This window comes from Cheilinus undulatus, linkage group 23, assembly GCF_018320785.1.
Source record: "Cheilinus undulatus linkage group 23, ASM1832078v1, whole genome shotgun sequence".
Classification (NCBI taxonomy): Eukaryota; Metazoa; Chordata; class Actinopteri; order Labriformes; family Labridae; genus Cheilinus; species Cheilinus undulatus.
Genome location: NC_054887.1, coordinates 29,801,998 through 29,821,944, shown reverse-complemented (window position 1 = coordinate 29,821,944; position 19,947 = coordinate 29,801,998). Strand labels below are relative to the sequence as shown.

The 19,947-nt window shown below is 35.9% G+C and overlaps 1 protein-coding gene across 3 annotated transcripts in view; it reads right to left on the bottom strand.

Annotated features, from left to right (window-relative positions):
* The window catches only part of ptpro (protein tyrosine phosphatase receptor type O), a 67,976-nt gene that overhangs the window by 6,504 nt on the left and 41,525 nt on the right, over nt 1-19,947 (bottom strand). Inside the window, exons 14-24 of one of the 3 annotated variants that reach the window (XM_041780843.1) lie at nt 18,464-18,602; nt 18,098-18,218; nt 15,015-15,083; nt 11,943-12,026; nt 5,629-5,664; nt 5,136-5,217; nt 2,789-2,879; nt 2,535-2,611; nt 2,225-2,359; nt 1,970-2,092; nt 1,733-1,887 (exon numbers count right to left, since the gene is read on the bottom strand). In XM_041780843.1, the coding sequence (XP_041636777.1) occupies nt 1,733-1,887; nt 1,970-2,092; nt 2,225-2,359; nt 2,535-2,611; nt 2,789-2,879; nt 5,136-5,217; nt 5,629-5,664; nt 11,943-12,026; nt 15,015-15,083; nt 18,098-18,218; nt 18,464-18,602 (1,112 nt within the window). The remainder of the gene's footprint in view (nt 1-1,732; nt 1,888-1,969; nt 2,093-2,224; nt 2,360-2,534; nt 2,612-2,788; nt 2,880-5,135; nt 5,218-5,628; nt 5,665-11,942; nt 12,027-15,014; nt 15,084-18,097; nt 18,219-18,463; nt 18,603-19,947) is intronic. The other 2 variants (XM_041780844.1, XM_041780845.1) reach the window with 2 other exon arrangements.

The window sequence follows — 19,947 nt, the reverse complement described above, 5'->3', positions numbered from 1 at the left end:
AAATTCCCCAAAATTTCAAGGAAATTTCAGTGAAAATTCTCAACCATATTTCTAAAGTACACCATAAAAAGTACCCTAAATTTCTTCTGCTATTCCTCAAATGTTTCAATGAAACTTTAATATAAAGCCTAAATATTCCAATAAAAAAATCCTAAAATTGACATGCAAAGTCCACCTTAATTGTCTTATCATCCCCAAATTGGAAGTGAAATGGTGGAAAATCTCCTTAACATCCAAACAGATTACCTAAAATTTCAAAGAAATTATCTAAAAAAAATCTGTGAACATTTTCAACCAAATTTTCTAAAGTACACCATATAAAGTACCTTTAAATTTCTTAAATTATTCCCCAAATATTTCAGGGAAACTTTTTGCATAAAGCCTAAATATTCTAATAAAAAAATTCTCCAAAAATCCCATGCAAATTCCTGAAAAAAAATCATGCATATAAATTCCCCCAAACAGCCAAATAAATTTTAAATGAAAATTAAATGAAAACGGAGGAAAAGACAAGGCTAGTTCCCCCAAAACTTCCAATGAAACTCTCAAAAATATCTAAAAAAGAAGTCCCCAAAATTTCAAAGAAAATTCCCCATAATATCCAAATATATTCACTAAAATTTCTGATGAAAGTCTGTAAAAATTTCCGCAGCGAATTCTTTCAAAACTAAAAGAAAATTACTAAATAATCAATGGACATTCTGGACAAATCAGCAAAATTTCCCTGATATTTCCATGCAAATTCTTCAAAATTTTAAAGGTCCCCATCTTCTAATTCTCTAAAATTTATAGATAAAATTCCCAAATTTACCAAAAAAATACCTTAAATTTAAAAATAAATCCCCGAAATCGCATTTCCTAATTTTACATGAAAGTGCAAGATAAATTCCGAAGAAGTTCCTGAAACATCCAAATAATTTTCAAAAATTTCCATGAAATTTGAAAAGAAAAAAAATAAAGTAAATTTACCCCAAAACTTCCAATGAAACTCTCTAACATATATAAAAACATTTCCCTAAAATTTCCATTAAATACTTGAAAATATCCTAGCAAATTCCCTCTAATATCAATAAATATTAATTAAAATTCTAATGAAAATTGCTAAAATTTTGCAGCAAATTCTTCCAACATTTCAAGCAAATTGCTTGAACTAAAATGTATATTCTGGACAATTATCTCAAAAACTTGAATGGTAAAAACTATTATTATGTTGCAGAAAAGCAAAAATGAAATATCCTTTTATGTGCATACAGGGTCTTTGAGGTTCAGCAGGAAACAGAGGAGGAGAAGAAACTGGTGGAGTTGAGGGGAGAGGAAGAACGCCTCTTTGAGCAGAGATAAAAACCGCTGCACTCAAAATTCTGCTTAAATCAGCAGTGAGAGGCAGGGAGATGTCTGCAGGGATTTGGAGGGTGGGAGCAATTTCTGTTCACCTCTTTTCCTCTTCTACTCCATCGTAGAAGAAAAGGAAGAGCACGTCAAAGAGGCATTCTTTCTCTCTCTGAATTCACCTGCTTTTCCACAATCCAGGAGAACCACACGCTCCTTTACCTCCCTGCCATGTTTGCTAGTTTGAAGCTTCTTGTTTGGTGCTGCTGAGACGTCACATCATCAAACAACAAAACTAGCATAGGATAAGACTAAAAACCCTGAAATATTAGATGTGGAGAAGAGAAAAGTCCTTCAAAAACTGCAGATAAAGTGCAGAAACATTCACGAGTGTGATCCCGACCTGCAGTGGACGATAATGGGGTCTTTGGTGCGGTTCGCCTGTTGACGCACGATGTGGACGAACTGCAGAATGCTCTCGATGGCGTTGACTGTGGGGACGCCGTGATCAGGCCATGAGGTGTAATTCAGATGGAGGACGTCTTGAGACTCGTCAGCCTGCAGGGGGAGACGGAGAGTGATGTCAGGAGAGAAACAGGCATGGGTACAGAAAGTTTGGAGAGGAGGAAGAGGAGCTCACATATCCCAGTCTGATCTTCCTGATGGTCCACTCTGGAGACTCGGTTTCTGAGAGCATCTCAGCACTGATCTCTCCATACATCACAGGTTCGTCTGTGAACGGCCAGTAGTGATCACACTTTACCTGAAACACAATCCAACTTATACTTCGGCCTCTCACAATCAGCTTTAACCACATTAAGCAGCTATTTTGCTTGAGTTGTGTGCAAACATAATAAGGGTTTCTGATTCACTCAAGTAGAAAAACCAGACTGACCCTGCGTCGTTCATTGCACTGTGTTAGCATGACGATGATTGGGGATTTCTGCTGCAGAACCATCTTCCAGAAATCGTTGCGGGTTTCAGGCAGTGGACCCTGCGTGGCGATGTACTCTTTAGCGTGTTTGTAGCCCTGAAGTTGACAGAAATGCACAAAAATACAAAATAACCTTCATTAATGAGTCAAAAAGATTCAGTTTTGAGTGTTTCTTTAAGTATTTTATGTTTCTTAAAGCGGTTATCCGTGTGTTTACAGGATGATTTCTTCAGGTAAATGATGAGAAAGGTGATGATAAAGAACTACTCACAGGTATGTAGTTGGCGTTGATGTAGTCTGAACCTTCATCGTTGTGCATCGAGATCAGCTTCACCCGACTAAAGTCATCTGTGGTTAAAATTTAAAAGTAGTTCAAAACAGTCATCACATACTGATATAGATGAAGAATTGTGAGCAAATATTCACCACATTTATAGACAAACTGCCAAATAGAAATTAATTTAGAAAGAACATCCAAAGCTGGTCCGTTCATTAATCTATGATGCCTGGCAGTCAGAGACTCACAGGGCAGGATGTTGGTGTATCTGTTCTTGGGTCTGTTGATGGGAAGGTCAGCGGCATCATGGGAAAGATCCAGACCGACACTCTTCAGCTCCTGAGGAACATCAGCACGAGTCAGATATCTCAAATACATGAACACATTATGAACTAAAGTCAACATGTTTCTCTTTAAGAATAAAGTAGAAAACAAACAGGCGGGCATCTGTAATTTTTAACTAACAAAGGATGTAAAAAGTGTCAAAAAAACAAAACCTGTATGTTTGTTTTAATACAAAAAGTGTGAAAGAATACATTTATGTACATATGTAAGTGTGCTGTTAAGAATGTATGAAAGTTTATATGTATCCATGTATGTAAGAATGAATGAATGAATATTTATTCATTTGAATGTTTGCAAGACAATCATGTAAATGCTACAAGTAAGTGCGAATGTTTGAATGTATGTAGGTTTGGATGCATGTATGGATAAAAACATGTTTGTATTTTTGTAGCATGAATAAATCGTTTTATGTCTGGATGTATCTATGTATGTATGAAAAAGTGTTTGCTGAACAAAAATATGTTTTTGAATGAATTAATGTCTGATAATAAAGTATAAATAAAATGAGATGTTCAAATTAATATATCAATATGATCAGATAAATATATTTATGTATGAATGAATAAACAAGTTAATTTACAAATATATAAATTTATGAACATAACTTTAAGGGAATATATGTTTGTTAGAATGTATCTATCAAATGTGAATGTATGAATAAAAGCATGTAGGTGTGCATGTTGAATAGTATGAAAATATGTATTCATGTATAAATAGGGGGTTTCTGTGTTACTGTATGTACATTTGTGTGAATGCTTGTATGGATAAAAGATGTTTGTATTTTTAGAACATGAATAAATGATTCTATGTCATGATGTAGCCATGTATGCAGGTATGTTTGGACAAAAATATGTGTTTGAATTAATGTATGTTCATAAAGTATAAATAAAATAAGACATTTAAATGTACATTTATATCGATATGATCATATATCAATGTATATATGAAAGAAAATATAAGCTAATTTACATATGTTTGGATGTATAAAAATAACTAAGTGAATGAATGTAAGACTTGTAAGTGTGAATGAATGAATGCTAAATATGAATATATGTTTTAATACATTTATATATTTATAGAAGTATGTTCATGTTTTTTATTTTATAGAGGTTCTTATGTGAGTGAATGTGTGTATAAAAATAATGACCAATGTATGTATGAATGAACTTATGTGGGTATGTATAAGTAAGTAATGTATGACTTTAAGTATTATTGAAAAAATGTATGCCCACATATGTGGATCAACAAATTTATGTGGGAATAAATGTATGATTGTATTTAGGAATGTTTGCATGTATGAATGAATATATGTATGAATATACAATATGCATGTACAAATGTACATATGTCTAAATGCATGAAGTAATGTATCAATGAGTTTGTTTTTTATGCATGTAGTTATTCATGTTCAAACAACTGTATATATGAGTGTTTCTACATAGGTATGCATGAAGGGAAAAATGTTGAGTATATATATATATATATTTAGTGTGTATTGTGCAAACAAATTGAAATGTTTATTCTATTCCACAGACTTAAAATATAACTCTACAAATTAAAGAAGTATGTCTAAATAAAGAGCTTATGGATAAACAAAACGTGGCTGAATGGATTCATGTATTCATGTTTGTATGAATCAATGCATGTATGAATAAAATCTAAGTTTAAAATCTAAGTTTAAATAAAATCTAAGTTTGTAAGAAAATACTGGTGTATTAGAATGAAACAGTAAATAAATTAATGCAGTTAAAAAGTTTTTAAAAAATGGGTCAAGTGTAATATACTTAAATATATTTCCATGATTGGATTACTGAATATATGCAAAAAAGAAGCTTTAACACTTAAGACTAACCTACAAACATTCATTCATTCATGCTTTCATTTCTTCATTCATAATTTCATTATTCAAACTTCAACCTCAACACAAAGTTTAACTCAGATTCACACAACTATGCATTCTTTTATACAATCATATAAACATTCAAACACACATGCATAGATCTACACATACATCTATACTTTTATGCATAAATGCAAACATTCATACAGCTCATACACATAAAAACATTGATTTTTTAAGATCATACATGCATACATATACTCTTAGGTACTTTTATTCCTATAAACTTTGTTTGCATATATGCAGAACATTTGCTTTGTCATTTGTACATGCTTTCTTTGTGCATTAATACCTTCACACTGTATCATATAATCTTATTGTATTACAAATGTATGCTTTTTTATTCATACCTCAAATTGCAGGGAGAACTTATAAGCCGAGTCTTTGCTCATTTCTTTGAAGTAAGCGTCAAAGTCGTCCAGCTGCACCGGGCTGAAATGATACACCAATGTGTCAGAAAATACAGGCATTAATTCTAACCAACCTTATTATATCTTCAAATGGAAGCACAAATAAAAGACCTGAGAATTTCATATTTCCATGAAGAGTTCACTGACATAATACACTGTCCTGATTTCCATGGATTACCAGCCTTTATTTGTATTATTTTCACAGCTATCTCCATCTGAAGCCGAGTTTCCTCCAGTCTGAGTGGTAAAAACTGGGCCATTGGTTCAGTTTCACTTTAATCTGCTGGATTAAACTGTTGGGATGTTCTCTGTTTCTGGCTGAAGGCTGTTATTAGTGCGATGGCAGCACACATACACAAACACACACAAATACACAAAATAAAGAGATAAAAGCACAGACTGAGGGCCACATGGTGTTGTTTAGTCTTGTTACCTTGTAAGCTTCCGTTTCTTTAAAGCTGTCTTGCTCCTATAAAATACAAACATGTAGAATTCCTCATGATGATTAATTTAACTACAGGGAGACTAAATCACAGCTTACATTAGATTTTAAACTATGTGTTAACAACCTTTACTTCTGCATGTAGGGTTTGACCAATGTGGGTTTTAAGCCCTTATTCATACTGATAAATTCAAATCCTCAGCTAAAAGATTAATAAAAAATAGGGTTATTGATCGATAGATTATGTTGATGCTGAAATGTTTAAAATTCAACTGAGGAAGCCAAAGGAGTCAAATTTAATAAAATGAAAAACTTTCAAAGTCTTATTCGTGAGTTAGCAAGATGCCAAGTGGAAAGTTGTTATAATCTTCAGAGGTTATGGACACTTCTATGATCAGTTTTTATGTCTTCTTTAATTTATGGAAGTCTATGACTGCCAATAATGAAAAAAAAAATCTTCTACTTAACTTGAAAAGCCAGATGTGCATGTTTCATGGTGACAACTTAAATTTGAAGAAATAAGATTTTGCACGAAAAATCTGAATTGAATTTAAATTTTGATGAATTAAGTGTTAGCTTTGTGTGAAAAGCCATTCATAAATAAGAATAATTGAATGAAGGCTATAAACTGGTAAAAAAAACAATATCAGATGGAATTATTCCAGATGAAACTGGAATGACCTTACAAAGCACACTTAAGATATTGCATTCAAAAGCAAGGGATAAACATGAGGCCCCATGACCTTCACCTATAACCTCATAGATCTATGTTCAGTTTGAGTCGTAGAGAATATTTGTGCAAAGTCCGAAGTCAATCCCTCAAAGTATTCTTGAGTTGTTGCATTCTTAAGCAAAGGATGCACATGAGGCCCCATGACCTATGACCTCCAGAGTGAGGGTGGGCATTTGTGCAAAGTTAGAAGAACATCCCTTGAAGTATTTTTGAGAAATTGCATTCACAAGAAAGGGAGGAGCATGAGGCCCAATGATGCTGATCTTTGACTTTCAAAATCTCATCAGTTCTTATTTGAGTTAGACTGAAACTCGGTACAAAGTTTCAGGAAATTCCTCCAAAGAGTTCTTAAGATAGGTTAACAAGAATGGTCTTAACAAATGGAGGACCAAGACATTTGACTCTCAACCTTCAGACAGGATTTAGGATATCTTTAAGTTGAAGGGGGCATTTGTGCAAAGTTGGAAAAACTTCCCTTGAAGTGTTCTTGAAATAAAGTGGTCATACGTGAGAGATGAACATAAGGCCCAAGGACTATCACCTTAGACCCCTTAAATCTAGTCAGTTCATCCAGGAAATATCTCAAAGTATTCTTTAGATATATCATGACTGACAAGGGATGAACATTAGGCCCAATGATCTTGGCCTTTGACATATAGTCTCCATATATCACACTTTCTTCTCTGAATAGTAGAGAATATTTGTGCAAAGCTTGAAGAACATCAATTAAAGCATTCTTGAGAAATTGTGTTCACAAGCAAGTGATTAAAAGAGGCCCAGTGACCTTGGCCCTGAACATATAATCTCAAAATGATTATACTTTCTATTTTGAATAGTAGAATATATTTGGGCAAAGTTTGAAGATCATCCCTCAAGCATCTTTGAAAAATTGCATTCACAAGGGATGAACATGAGGCCCAGTGACCAATGACTTCCAAAATGTAGTGGATGAATTTTGAAGAACATTCCTCAAAGCAATTTTATAATTCAGTGTTTTCTCGCAAGGGATGAAGATGAGGCTCAATGACCAAAATCTAATCAGTTCATCCCTGTGTAATATTGAAATTAATACAAAGTGTGGAGAACATGCCTTTAAGCATTCTTGAAATTTTACCTCCACAAGTAAGGGATAAACATGAGGCCCAAAGACCTTGATTTTTCACTTGCAACCTCCATAATCTATTCAGTCAAATCCGTCATAAGATTTGTTTAAGATATTGTTTTCCCAAGCAAGGGTTGAACATGAGGCCCAATGACCTATGACTTCCATCATTGATGTATGAGACTGGACATTTATATAAATTTGAAGAGCATTCCTTGAAGAGTTAAAAATAAAATTCCTCAAAGAATTCTTCCAATTTTTTGTTTATAAAAGTGAAGGCCCAACATGAGGCCTAAGCACTTTTGACATATAACCCCCCAAAAGTATTAAGGGCATCTTTTAAGTCAGAGTAGACAAGGCAAGTTTGACTCATATTTTACAAGTGTTCCTAAGATATCACATTCTCAAGTAAAGGGTGAACATAAGGCCCAAAGACCATGCTCTAAGGCCCATAAATCCAGTCAGTTTGACCTTAACTCTGATCCAAACTTTGCAGAAAGTATCAAGAAAATCCCTCAAAGCGTTCTGTAGATATTGCATTAATAAGCAAGGGATGAACATGAGGCCAAATATCCTTGAACTTTGACTTACAACGTCCAAATTGCATAGAGGATATGACTGAGTAAAAGTAGGCTGTTTTACAGAGTTTAAAGAAATCTTTTAAAGCTGTTTAAAGACATACCAAGGGATGAACATGAGGCCTAATGTTGTTAACCTTTAACATTAAAAATCCTACCAGTTCATCCTTGAGAGAGTAACAACTGTGCTAAGTTTGAAGTAAATTATACAGCCTTATGGTTACTGTGAGGAAAACTTGAAGACATAAAGCCTCTGTTGCAATTTTCCATTATGATTTAGTTAAGAAAAGTAGATGGTACCTAATCAATATTTTAGATTTCCGAAAATCATTAACTTCAAATACTTTGAATTAAGTAATTTTATCTATTATTGGCAGCTTTAGGCTTCCATAGAAGGCTTGTATGGAGCCCCATCAATCGGTCAAACCCAGGAATACAGAGTTTTACAAAATATCACTGTCTCTCTCACATCAGAGTAACAACATCATGCTTTGTGATTTATCTGAGCTCTCATGCAGAAATCTGATAATCAAACATGCAGCTCTTTAACGTGGTTGTCGTCTTTCATGCTTCTGCATTTGTTTTTGGAGTCAGATCAGTTTCCTAAAAGATCCACACCAAGCGTATCACAGAGTCCCAGAAATCCCAGCATGCCCGATCTGATGGCATGTTTAAGATGTAAGGGTTCTGTGACACATTCAGTGTGTTTAACCAGTAGCATGCACTAAAGCATCCAAAGCTAACACACGATACAACTACACTAACAGCAGCGCTACTTAAAGAGTCTAAATCTAAAGGAAAAATCCTCAAAAACAGACAGACATCATGCAGACACCAAACATGGAGCAAAGCTGTGGTGAGCATCGACAGTTAGCATCATGCTACATCCAACACGTTAGTAAATCCCATCAGTGTGACTCTGAAAGTGAAACCACAGACACAGAATTGCAGACAGAGTTCTACATGACAGAAAAGTCGTCTGTTGACTTCCTGTTTACCCCAAAATTAAAGTGCAATTTTAGAGCAATTTTGCATTTGATTTCCAAATCATACTGAATATTTTCTTCTTGTCAACATTCCCGCATAAAGACAAAAACCAACAAACATCTGGCATCATAGGGCTGCCACTAAACCAGATTTTCAAATTCTGATATGGTTCTATTAAAAATCAGATGATAGGGTTATTTTTGTTTGGATGCCACTGCAACAAAAAAGAAATCCTCAAGTTCAATTATTGGGTCATTCTTGTTTTAAATCTGCAGGCAAACTTTTGCATGCTGTCTAGGTAGTGTACAAGTAGTGGCAACATCAGTGCTGAAATTGTGCAATTAAAACAATGCTCTCTTTGGTTTGGTAAAAATATGACTTAAGATCTAAAATTCTTTAAAGCTTTAGTGCTTTTCTATGCAATCAGTCACTGTAATAATGGAGATTATATCTTTCAAAAACATCTAAAAGTACTTTAAATAGATTTTCACACTGCATAAATATCTTTTAAATACTAAAAAGATTTTCGCATACCAAAAAATTAAGTATCTCAGTCTGGTGTTTCAAAATTTGCTGTTTATCGACATTGCTTGAAATATTTTTTGCAGATGACACAATTTAATTGTAATATAAAGTGAGATAACGGAGGTTGACAAACCAACCCAAAAGAAATATATTAAATAACCAATGACTCTCACAAACTAAACGCTGTGCTCTCTCTTTCGTGACTTCAGATCTGACATTTTTCAAAGCTTTGGTACTTTTTATACCAACAATTAGTCACTGAAATAACAGAGATTATATAATTTAAAAGTATGTTAAAACACTTAAATAGAAGATACCTTTAACTGAAAAAAATGTTAAAAACAAAGGAATTAGGTGTCTCAGTCTGGTGATCCAAAAGGCTCAATTTTAGGACCTTTGCTGTTTATTGGCATTGACCGCAATACTATTTGCAGATGACATGAGATAATTGTAATATAAAATGCGATAACTGAGGTTGTCCCATACTATATCTTCATCATAACTTCAAAGGCACATGATAGATGACAAACCAACTCTGAAGAAAGCTACCTATTATCAAAACAATGGACTCGAACTAAACATGGTAGCTTGTATATTCATAATACTATGGCCAACCAAATCAACCTTTCGGCAAAAGGTACAAACCCTGAAAACAACCAAAGCAGGTATGACTGTCATAAACAAAGGTCAAAGATCCAAGTCAGATATTCTCATTGTTGCAATAACCAAAAAAATCAAGGATTTCTATAGAAAAGTATGACGCAAGGTGGAAAGCTAGCTCAACAAAAATTGACTCCTATATTTCCATTAACAGTCATCGTGTTTCTTCCTCTTCATTTTCAACCTCGAAATTACCTAACCTCAGCTTCAACTACATAAAACATCAGCAGAGCAGCTACTTTTTCCTGAAATTTAACAGAAAGTCCTCTTCAGTAATGCTGTAAAGTTCAACAAAAGAGGTCCAAAAACGACTTATTCATTCCACTCATTCCCAGAAAATTTCAGCGATTTTTGCATTTTAATGTCATCATTTGAAAAAGTAAAAATATTCAAGCTGTCCACCATGACCTTAGATGTTTTGTAGCTTATTGGGGATCAGCCAAATAATTTATTTCAACTTGAAGAAAACCAGATGACTAATATCAATCAACAGGAATATAAACTAACACATCATCTGCATAAAAACCTATCTACCAACTTTCTTACCAAGAAATGACCGATTGAAATAAACAAGTCTTAAGGTGAAAACTGAATTAAGGGGGCACAGATGGCCTAGCAGTTAAATCATTCTCCATGTAAGTGGGCGACATGAGTTCAAGTCTAACATGTGGCTCCTTTCCTGCATGTCATTTCCCAATCTCTCATCCCTTTTTCTGAATATATCCACTATCCTCATCCAAAAAGAACACAAAAAGTCAAAAAAAAAAAAAATAAATAAATAAATCTGAAATGACTGAACTAAGCAAAGTAAGCATTGAAACAAAGATTTGCAATTTCAAAGCTTAAAAATTCAACACATTGCATTTTCATCAATAGTATTTAAGTGAAGTTACACTACTGGTATCAAATAAGGTGACTGAAAGATAAAAGAATGAATCATCTGCAAAAAGAGTAATTTTCAAATGATGCCTTGAGAATTCGTACAACCATACAAATATTAAAACTAACAAAACTAACTTAAGTTGATGTGTTACAGCAGATATTTTGCATAGATTTAAACACAGTCTGCCTTGAGATTTTGCCTGGGGCAAAAAAGTTTCAAACCACTGCTCTAATCTGACTATTAATTAAGAGGAGGCGTATAAATGAGGAAAATAACAGGGCTGAGAACTGAGCCTTGAGATACACCAAACCTAAAAATGATAAAGCTGCTTAATACTTGGTCACGGAAAGAAAAAATCTTAGTTTTATTAAAAACAAAAAAGTACCAATGCCTTTAAAAAACTTGAGATTTGTGTCTAATTTTTAAACCAAAAAAGAGAGAGCTGTGTAAATTGTGCAAATACAAGAGAAACATTTTTAACAGAATTGTTTATATTTGTGCAACTTAAATGGAAAGCAGGAGGTTCCCAACAATGCTGTTTGTCAACAAAAACAACTCTATGTTAGGTGCCTAAGAACCTCTATTTTCATTGCTGTGGCACTTAAACAATTATAGAGATCAGTTAAAAACTGAGGTATTATTATGGCAGCCCTTATAAAATACCGTTGGTTTAGTCTTTTCATGGGATCTGTTGACATTATGATCTAGTGGCTCATTTTGTTGATCATTTAGATTCAAATAAAAGTAAAACAATGTCTCAGATCAATACTGTGGGCTGTGGCTCTGCTATGACATGCCCCTGTAGTGCATTATTTTAGCCTGCAAGTGCTTACTTACCAAGGATTAATATAAAAAGCCAAAAGATAGTCAGTCCAAAGGCAGGATGGCAGTAGGGTAAGGAAGGCAAAGAGGCTTCTTCGCCTGAAGGGGGTTCAAATAAAAAATAAAACACACACAATAAAAAATAAAGAAAAAAACAGACACCAGGGGGCGATAGGTTGGGGACAGAACATGGTGCTCCATTAGTAAAGAGGCACAGAGCGTCGAGAGCTTCACATTAGTGCTGAACACACAGTTAATGCATCATGCAGCCCTTCAGAAAGTGTCCCGTTGTCTCCCTGGAGGACAACAGGAGTCTGTTTGCTGCCGGACGTCAAAGGCCGCTCTGTCTCATTTAACAACCTCCCACCCTGAGTCTGTGACATCACTGCGTCCTCCTGGCCCCTCCCACAATGCAACACTCAGCCTTATTATGTAGAAACAGCCCACATTTTGTCACTCGATGGTGACGTCAAACCATGTGACGGCCACCTTAATGAACCTGATGATCTCTTTAACATTGTTTTACTGGGGTCAGGGCCCCGCTGATGCAGATACAGCCCTGGACTCGTCACTGGGTCTGCTGATGGTTTTTAACCGTACAGGGGTTTTTGTTCACTAACATTAGTGCTGCATTAAAACCCTTAAAAGACGGTCTTATTGGACTTAAAATCTTTATATGTATTGTTTATATAACAGCTGGATTTTCTAAAAGACAACATGTTATATATTAGCAAAGTGAGGTACTAAAGAAAGTGAAGCTTTAAATTATAAGATGAGAAAAAATGTGGTATCAAAATAGGTGCTGCAAAAATAAGATTTTCTGCTCTGATGAAAAGAAACGATTTTTTAATGTTTTTTATTAAACATAAAACTAAGAAGGAATAAGCAAGAATCTTCTTCAATCTATTACTGCACTATTAAAATTTTGAATGTTGCTAAAATATCATTTTGTGTTTATAGTTAACAAACTTTCAAACTTCCTGAATTTTAGCAAAGAAAAATTAAGTCATGGCATCTTTATTCCACATCTTCAGGTCAGGTTTAGAGTTATTTCCTACTGAGACAAAGAACACTGGATTTTTGCTGATATCTGATATGTCGGTATTTACAAATATCAACTGATACTGTTACTGATGGCAGTATATAAAATAGTTCTGATCTGAAACTTTATTCCTTTAAACACACTTTAAAATTCAAGGAATGACAATCAGCATACACATTTAAAGATGATGTACTGGTTTAAATATCAGCAAAAATCTTATAGCTTTCACTATAGAGAATTACCTTTTTAAGCAAAAATCTCTTTGTACAGATTATATGCTGGTTATGTTGTGCTTCCCTAATTTTCTACACTAAAAAATCATGTTAAGATATAAAATGCCTACTTTTAATAAGAAAACATGTAAACGCGCAGAGTAAGGGGACCCAGAATTGTGCCCTGAGATATGCCACAACAGGCAATGCAAATGTGTTTTTTACTTCTGGGGAGATCAGCAGATGAGGTCAAGATTTTATTTCCCAAATTATGTTAATTAAGGCCCATTATTTTCAAAAGAAAGAAACAACTTAACATGTTGAGCGTGTCGATTGGAGAATGTATGACTGCTTTAATTTTCAATAAAACAATATCCTTTATATATATATATATATATATATATATCCTTTATATGTATATGAACACTTGTCTAAACTCCCACAGTCCTAAAGATGTTAGAGCCACCTTTCCAAGTTGCAATATTCCCATGACGATACAGTCAAGCAGAAGCTTCACAATCTAATGTGGGATATATTTCATTTTATTTTTAAACTGTGCATAAACATTGATTTATAATTTTATGTTGTAAACTTTATATTTTTAAATATCATTGCATTTCCAAATATGTCTCTCTGCTGTTTCTTCCCTTTTTTAATGTTTTGTGGGCCTTAGTCTTTTTAGATATTGCTTGTTCAACACTTAAGTGAATTATTTAAGATGCTTTTTTTGCATTAAGTTTTGTTAATTGATCTAGGTGGCAGTCAGACAGAGTTTTAAGTCCTTAGCGTGTTTGAGTCCTGATCGTGGCGCTGTCTTATCCTTCTTTTCTCCCCTTATTTCCTGTCTCTCTTTAGCTGTCCTATCAAAATAAAGGTCAAAACACCCAGAATAAAGCATCTAATTGATCCAGATAGTGTTGTGTGTATGTATAAACTGAACTGAATCTAATCAAATCAAGCCCTAAACATGATATCAACACTTAAATATCAATATCTGACATTTTCAGGTATGAGCAATGCTTATTTTGTGATTAAAGAGATTTGTGTTTTTGGATGTTTTCTGCATTTTTATCTGCATCAGTGGCAGTGTCCCCTCATATATCAAACAGTGAGGTCTGCTAACATGCACAGTCAAAGCAGAAACACAACTCCACCATCACAGTAAGAGACACTCGATGAACATGTGCATTTAGTGATGGAAGGTCAAATACAACAGCAGATGGAAGCCAAGGTTCTGCCTTAACTGACCGTCTTTCAGCTGTTATATTAATCTCAGATCTCCAAATCTCTAAATCAATAACGTGTCGGACTGAACGTGATCCATCAGCCAGGACATCAGAGACATGTAAGCCTCTTTCTTCGAAGAATAAACCGCTGTGAAAATGTCTTTTCTTGTTTGGTAGAATTTAACTTTTCTCCTAAAGCAGCATTTTGTACCTTTAATCTGAGATTAAGGGAAATCCTGAGCGTACATCATCAAAAACACCCCGATTCAGCTGCCCAAAACAAAGCAGGCAGGGGGCTGACTTCATCATCATCACCATCGCCTCGCGCTGTTTAAAGCGCCACAGACAAGCTAAAATCTGTGGCTACATGTCCAAACCCCTAATCTGCTGCTTCAATCCCCTGCCGGGCGATAATCTGCCTCTGATTGGGGTTTTGGGGGTGTTAGCAGCTATCAGCTTCAACATCCAAACTGAGGATGCATGATTACGGAGGCAAATCTGTTAAAAACATCATTCAGGTCTGAGGGCGACAGAGTGATTCTATCATTTTACAGAGGCAGCATTTAAATATTTTACTACGATGGAAACCCAAAGAGGAGGGTCGTACCAGTTATAAGGAAGCTTCCCGTCACGTTCAAATGAAGCGAAGTTCACAAAAGTCTCAGCGCCGCACTCCCTGAAACACAAGAACACACATGTGGAAAAAGTGAAGAAAACATGCTTCAGTTTGAGGAAGTTGAAAAACTTGATGACAAATCAGTAAAAAGAGGAAGTGAGCAGTAAAGCATGAGAGCAGAAAAATCAAAAATACTAAACTGAAACGTAAATGTGATAATGGTACTTCACAGTTAACAGTAACAGTCTCTTTAAAGCTACATTTGCATTGTCATCACATTTTTATATTTACAGAAGTGCAGATGAAAACCCAATCATACAGAGATGAAAAATAAAAGTAAAAATATTTCAAACTGCGAGAGAATATTACAGAAACGTTTACAGGGCAAGAAATAAACTTTTTAGGTAAAATCTTTAGATTAAAAAGCTTAAAAGGCAAATAATAAGAACACTCAGTGGGCACATTGCAACTTTAAGTGGGGCATCATGTTGGTGTATCTGTGATAGCAGGAGAGTTTAGCATCAACATTTATTTATATGCATAAACTCTGAATCTGCAGCACAATGCTAAGATCATTCATCTTTAGATATGATTTAACAATGTAAAGGTGTAGATCAGAAACATTAGTGCTAACTTTAGTACTAGCCTCCTGGTCTCAGGCTCAGATCTGGTCTGAAACTTAAGTAGAAAAAATTGTACCTGGTTATACTTAGGGTCATTGGCTCTTTCTTCTCATTTTCATAACATTTTTAGGTCCTTCCATGGCTGTATAGAGTCCAGAATTAACTAAAGGCATTTTTTAACCAAAAGTACCAAAAACCATTTAGTTCCAGGGAAATAAATGGTTCCTGCAGCCCACTACTACTTTCATTTCTGTCAAGGTCGAAAGTCCCATTGAGATTGAGTGTCTGCCTGGGGCATCATGTTGGTGTATCTGTGACAGCAGGTTCATACTATTCTTTGCTGTGTTTGTGTTCTGTGAAGCACTAGGGCTTGCTTTTTTTTACGAATAAAAGGCGCTATATAAATAAATTAAGCTGGGTTGAGTCGAATCAACTTAATCAAACAGATTTTGTGTGAAAAAAATCCTCTTTCATAAACTAGGAGGTGATTGAAATTGAAATTAAATTTATGGAAGGGGTCTGTTACCAAGATTTGAATAATCTCACCAGGATTTAAAACCCTGATGGAAATGAAGATGGTAGTGGTTTCCAGGGAATTAAATGGTTCCTGGTACATGCTTGATGTACACTTTTATATGTATACCACCGACCTACCAGGGACTACGGATGGAAATCAGCCTATGGCTACGATCTGGCTACAAATGGAAATTAGCCAATTGCCAATTTCTTGTTTCCTGCTATAAAAGTCCATCTGATATCACCATCATCAGTCAGAGAGTTGAGCACTGTAGATTCAGAGTCTGTGCGTCGCTGCATGTAAATAAATGTTCATGCTAAAAGCTAAGCTGCTGCTGTCACAGATACACCGACATGATGCCCCAGGCAGACACTCAATTGCAGAGATTTGTATAATCTCACTGGGACTTTAGAGCCTGATAGAAATGATGACATTAGTGGGTTGCAGGAACAATATACTTCTCTGAAACTAACTGGTTTGTGGTACATGCTTGATGTACACTTTATATGTATACCATAAACCTGCAAGGGGCTACGAATAGAAATTAGCCAATGGCTACAATCTGGCACCTATACATGCCCATGTTCATAAATGTGCAACGTCCCCTTTAAAAAATAAAAAATTGTGATGCATGGAGTAGTGACATCACAGGGACGTACAGACCAAAGCACATCATGCTACACATTTTTTTTTGTTTAATGGAAAGTGAAACTGCAAGTTTTCTTGTTTCCTGCTATGAAAGTCAATCTGATATCACCATCATCAGTCAGAGAGTTGAGTACCACACTGTAGATTCAGAATCATGCAGTTTTCATGCGAAAAGCTATGCTGCTGCTGTCACAGATACACAGACACGATGCCCCAGGCAGACACTCAATCTCACTGGGACTTTAGACTCTGATGAACAACGAAATCCATAGTGGGTGGCAGGAACCCTTCATTTCCCTCAAACTAAATGGTTCCTGGTACTTTTTGTTGAAAAGTGCCTTTAGTTAACCCTGTACAGCCATGCAAAAACCATAAAAAAAGTCATGATAGTGGAAAAGAAAGGATAAGAAAACAAAGAGCCAAAAATCCTAACCAAACAAACTTTTTTCTACTTCAGTTTCAGACCAGATCTGAGCCTGAGACCAGGAGGCTAGTACTAATGTTAGCTGATCTACACCTTTAACATTGTTAAGTTATATCTGAAGATGAATTCTGTCAATTAGGGGCCCAGAAATTTCTGTGGGCATGCTTGAACCCGAACCCTACAGCATGTGGCTCCTTTACCATGCCATTTCTCTCTCACTCTCCTCTGTCAGCTGATAAAGGTGTAAAAGTCAGAAACCAATCTTAAAACAAAAACAGACAGAAAGCTGCAGATGGCCTAGTAGTATGGGCCCCTTTCCTGCATGTTTCACCCCCACTCTCACAGCTATTTCTGACTCTCTCTACTGTCATCCTCTATCAATAAAAGGCATAAAAAGCCAAAGAGTATCTCTTAAAAAAGATAAAGAAATGCTTACAATAAAACACAGTTTCTTATTAAGTGAAAATATTACCTTTTCTCTCATAATGTGGACTTAGTTTCTGATTACTTGACATTAAATCCTTTGCTGCCGTTGCCAAGAGGAGCTCATTTCTGTAAGAGCTGACAGTTTCTGTTTCTAAGATTAAAATGTGACATAAACTCTTGAGGCGAAATGGAGGGCTGGGGGTTGGTTGCCACACGGACCCACTTCTGCTAATCTCAAAGTTAATGTTAGAGCACAGCAAAGGAGAGAAAGTCAAATGTTCAAGAGTTTTAATTTCCACCAGCTACACGGCTGAAAATACTTCTGCTCAGACTACGAAACAAGAGTAAAAAAATAACAGTGAATCATGGTGAATACTCCAGCCTCACACTCTGCATTCAGCTGCCTGTGTTTACAGTGAGTTTGCTGTTTTCATACCTTGTCATCTGGAGGTGTTTCTTCCGGAGGACGAGCAGGAAGAGGATGAGGAGGCTGATGAGGAGGATGCTGAGGACGGCCAGGGCCGAGATGGCGGCGATGCTTGGGTTCATCTCTTTAGCTGAAACGAAGAAAACTTCATCAATATAAGCCATGGGAGCTGCAGTCATGAGAATTTGAGCACTAACAGCTCTGAAATTTAGTAGATTTATCGTCTCTACTCTGCTGCAGTCAGCCATAATGACATGATAAAGATATTGGCTGCATATTTCTGGGCTGTCATGTTGTCTTCAATGGAGTTTGATGTTAATATGCTGTGTCCTGATTGTTTTCTACAATCTTGGGGGAATAAACAGCACCACCTACCCACGGTACTGATGGTGATGTGTGCGGGCTTGCTCGGCGTGCTGTAGCTGAAGCTGGTGACGGTGCAGTTGTAGGTGGACGAGGGAATCAGACCAGACACCGTCAGGACATGAGAGGTGGATGTCTGAGGCTCCCGGGCCTGGAAGTGACAACGAAACCAAAATGTTAGAAATAAATAAATGCAAAAAATATCTGGAGAGGAGCGAGAACACAGCAGGAAGTCGGCAGTCACAGTAAATCTTCTTTTTTTGCAGGAGGAAGCATGAGCTTGTTGTTGAACTTATTCTGTTACTAATAACAAACACTGCAACTTTTGAGAAGTATTTCTAAACAATTTTCTATATTTTAACAAATAAATCAGCGCTTATTCATTCCAAAAGTCCAAAGTTGGCCCATTTTTAAATGCTAAGCCATAAATCTCAAACACTTTCTCAGAATTTCCACTGCAGCTCTTTTGTTTGTTGATATTTTGCAACTCCAAGGACATTAAATCTGATTTATTTATGTAATTGTGAGGAAACAGCAGGAGGATTTAAATGAGGAAATTCTGCATTATTTTACAGTTAAAATGCTACAAAACTAGCACAAGTAGCACTGTCAAAACTATAACAACTTTTCAGTCGCACATGCTGTGAATAATGCAATAGCTGTTCTATCCCATATCAATTCACATAGAGATATTTTATTGAAAAACTATTTTGCAGCGATATCAAACAGATTATCAGAGAATTAAGGATGGAAATTGTGCAAAGAACCTTCCCAATATTTATACATTTAGGAGTCTGTTCATTAAAAACTGAAGTCCATAAGGTATAGGTACTAAGAAGACCCTCTTTTAATTTCCTGGGTGAATTTCAGATTGAGAGAGAGAGAAGCTGTTTTAAAAATGTCATTGTATTCCCGCTTGTGCTTCTAGCAGACGAGAGCTACACCTTATTGCCAAAAGTATTCGCTCACCTGCCTTGACTTGCATATGAACTTAAGTGACATCCCATTCTTAATCCATAGGGTTTAATATGATGTCGGTCTACCCTTTGCAGCTGCAACAGCTTCAACTCTTCTGGGAAGGCTTTCCACAAGGTTGAGGAGTGTGTTTATGGGAATTTTTGACCATTCATCCAGAAGCGCATTTGTGAGGTCACACTGATGTTGGAAGAGAAGGCCTGGCTCTCAGTCTCCGCTCTAATTCATCCCAAAGCGGCGTGCTTTACCCCACTGTATCCGACGCCTTGCATTGCACTTGCTGATGTATAGCTTGGATGCAGCTGCTAAGCCATGGAAACCCATTCCATGAAGCTCTCTGCGCACTGTTCTTGAGCTAATCTGAAGGCCACATGAAGTCTGGAGGTCCGTAGCGATTGACTCTGCAGAAAGTTGGCAACCTCTGCACACTATGCGCCTCAGCATCTGCTGATCCGGTTCTGTCATTTTATGTAGCCTACCACTTTGTGGCTGAGTTGCTGTTGTTTCCAATCACTTCCACT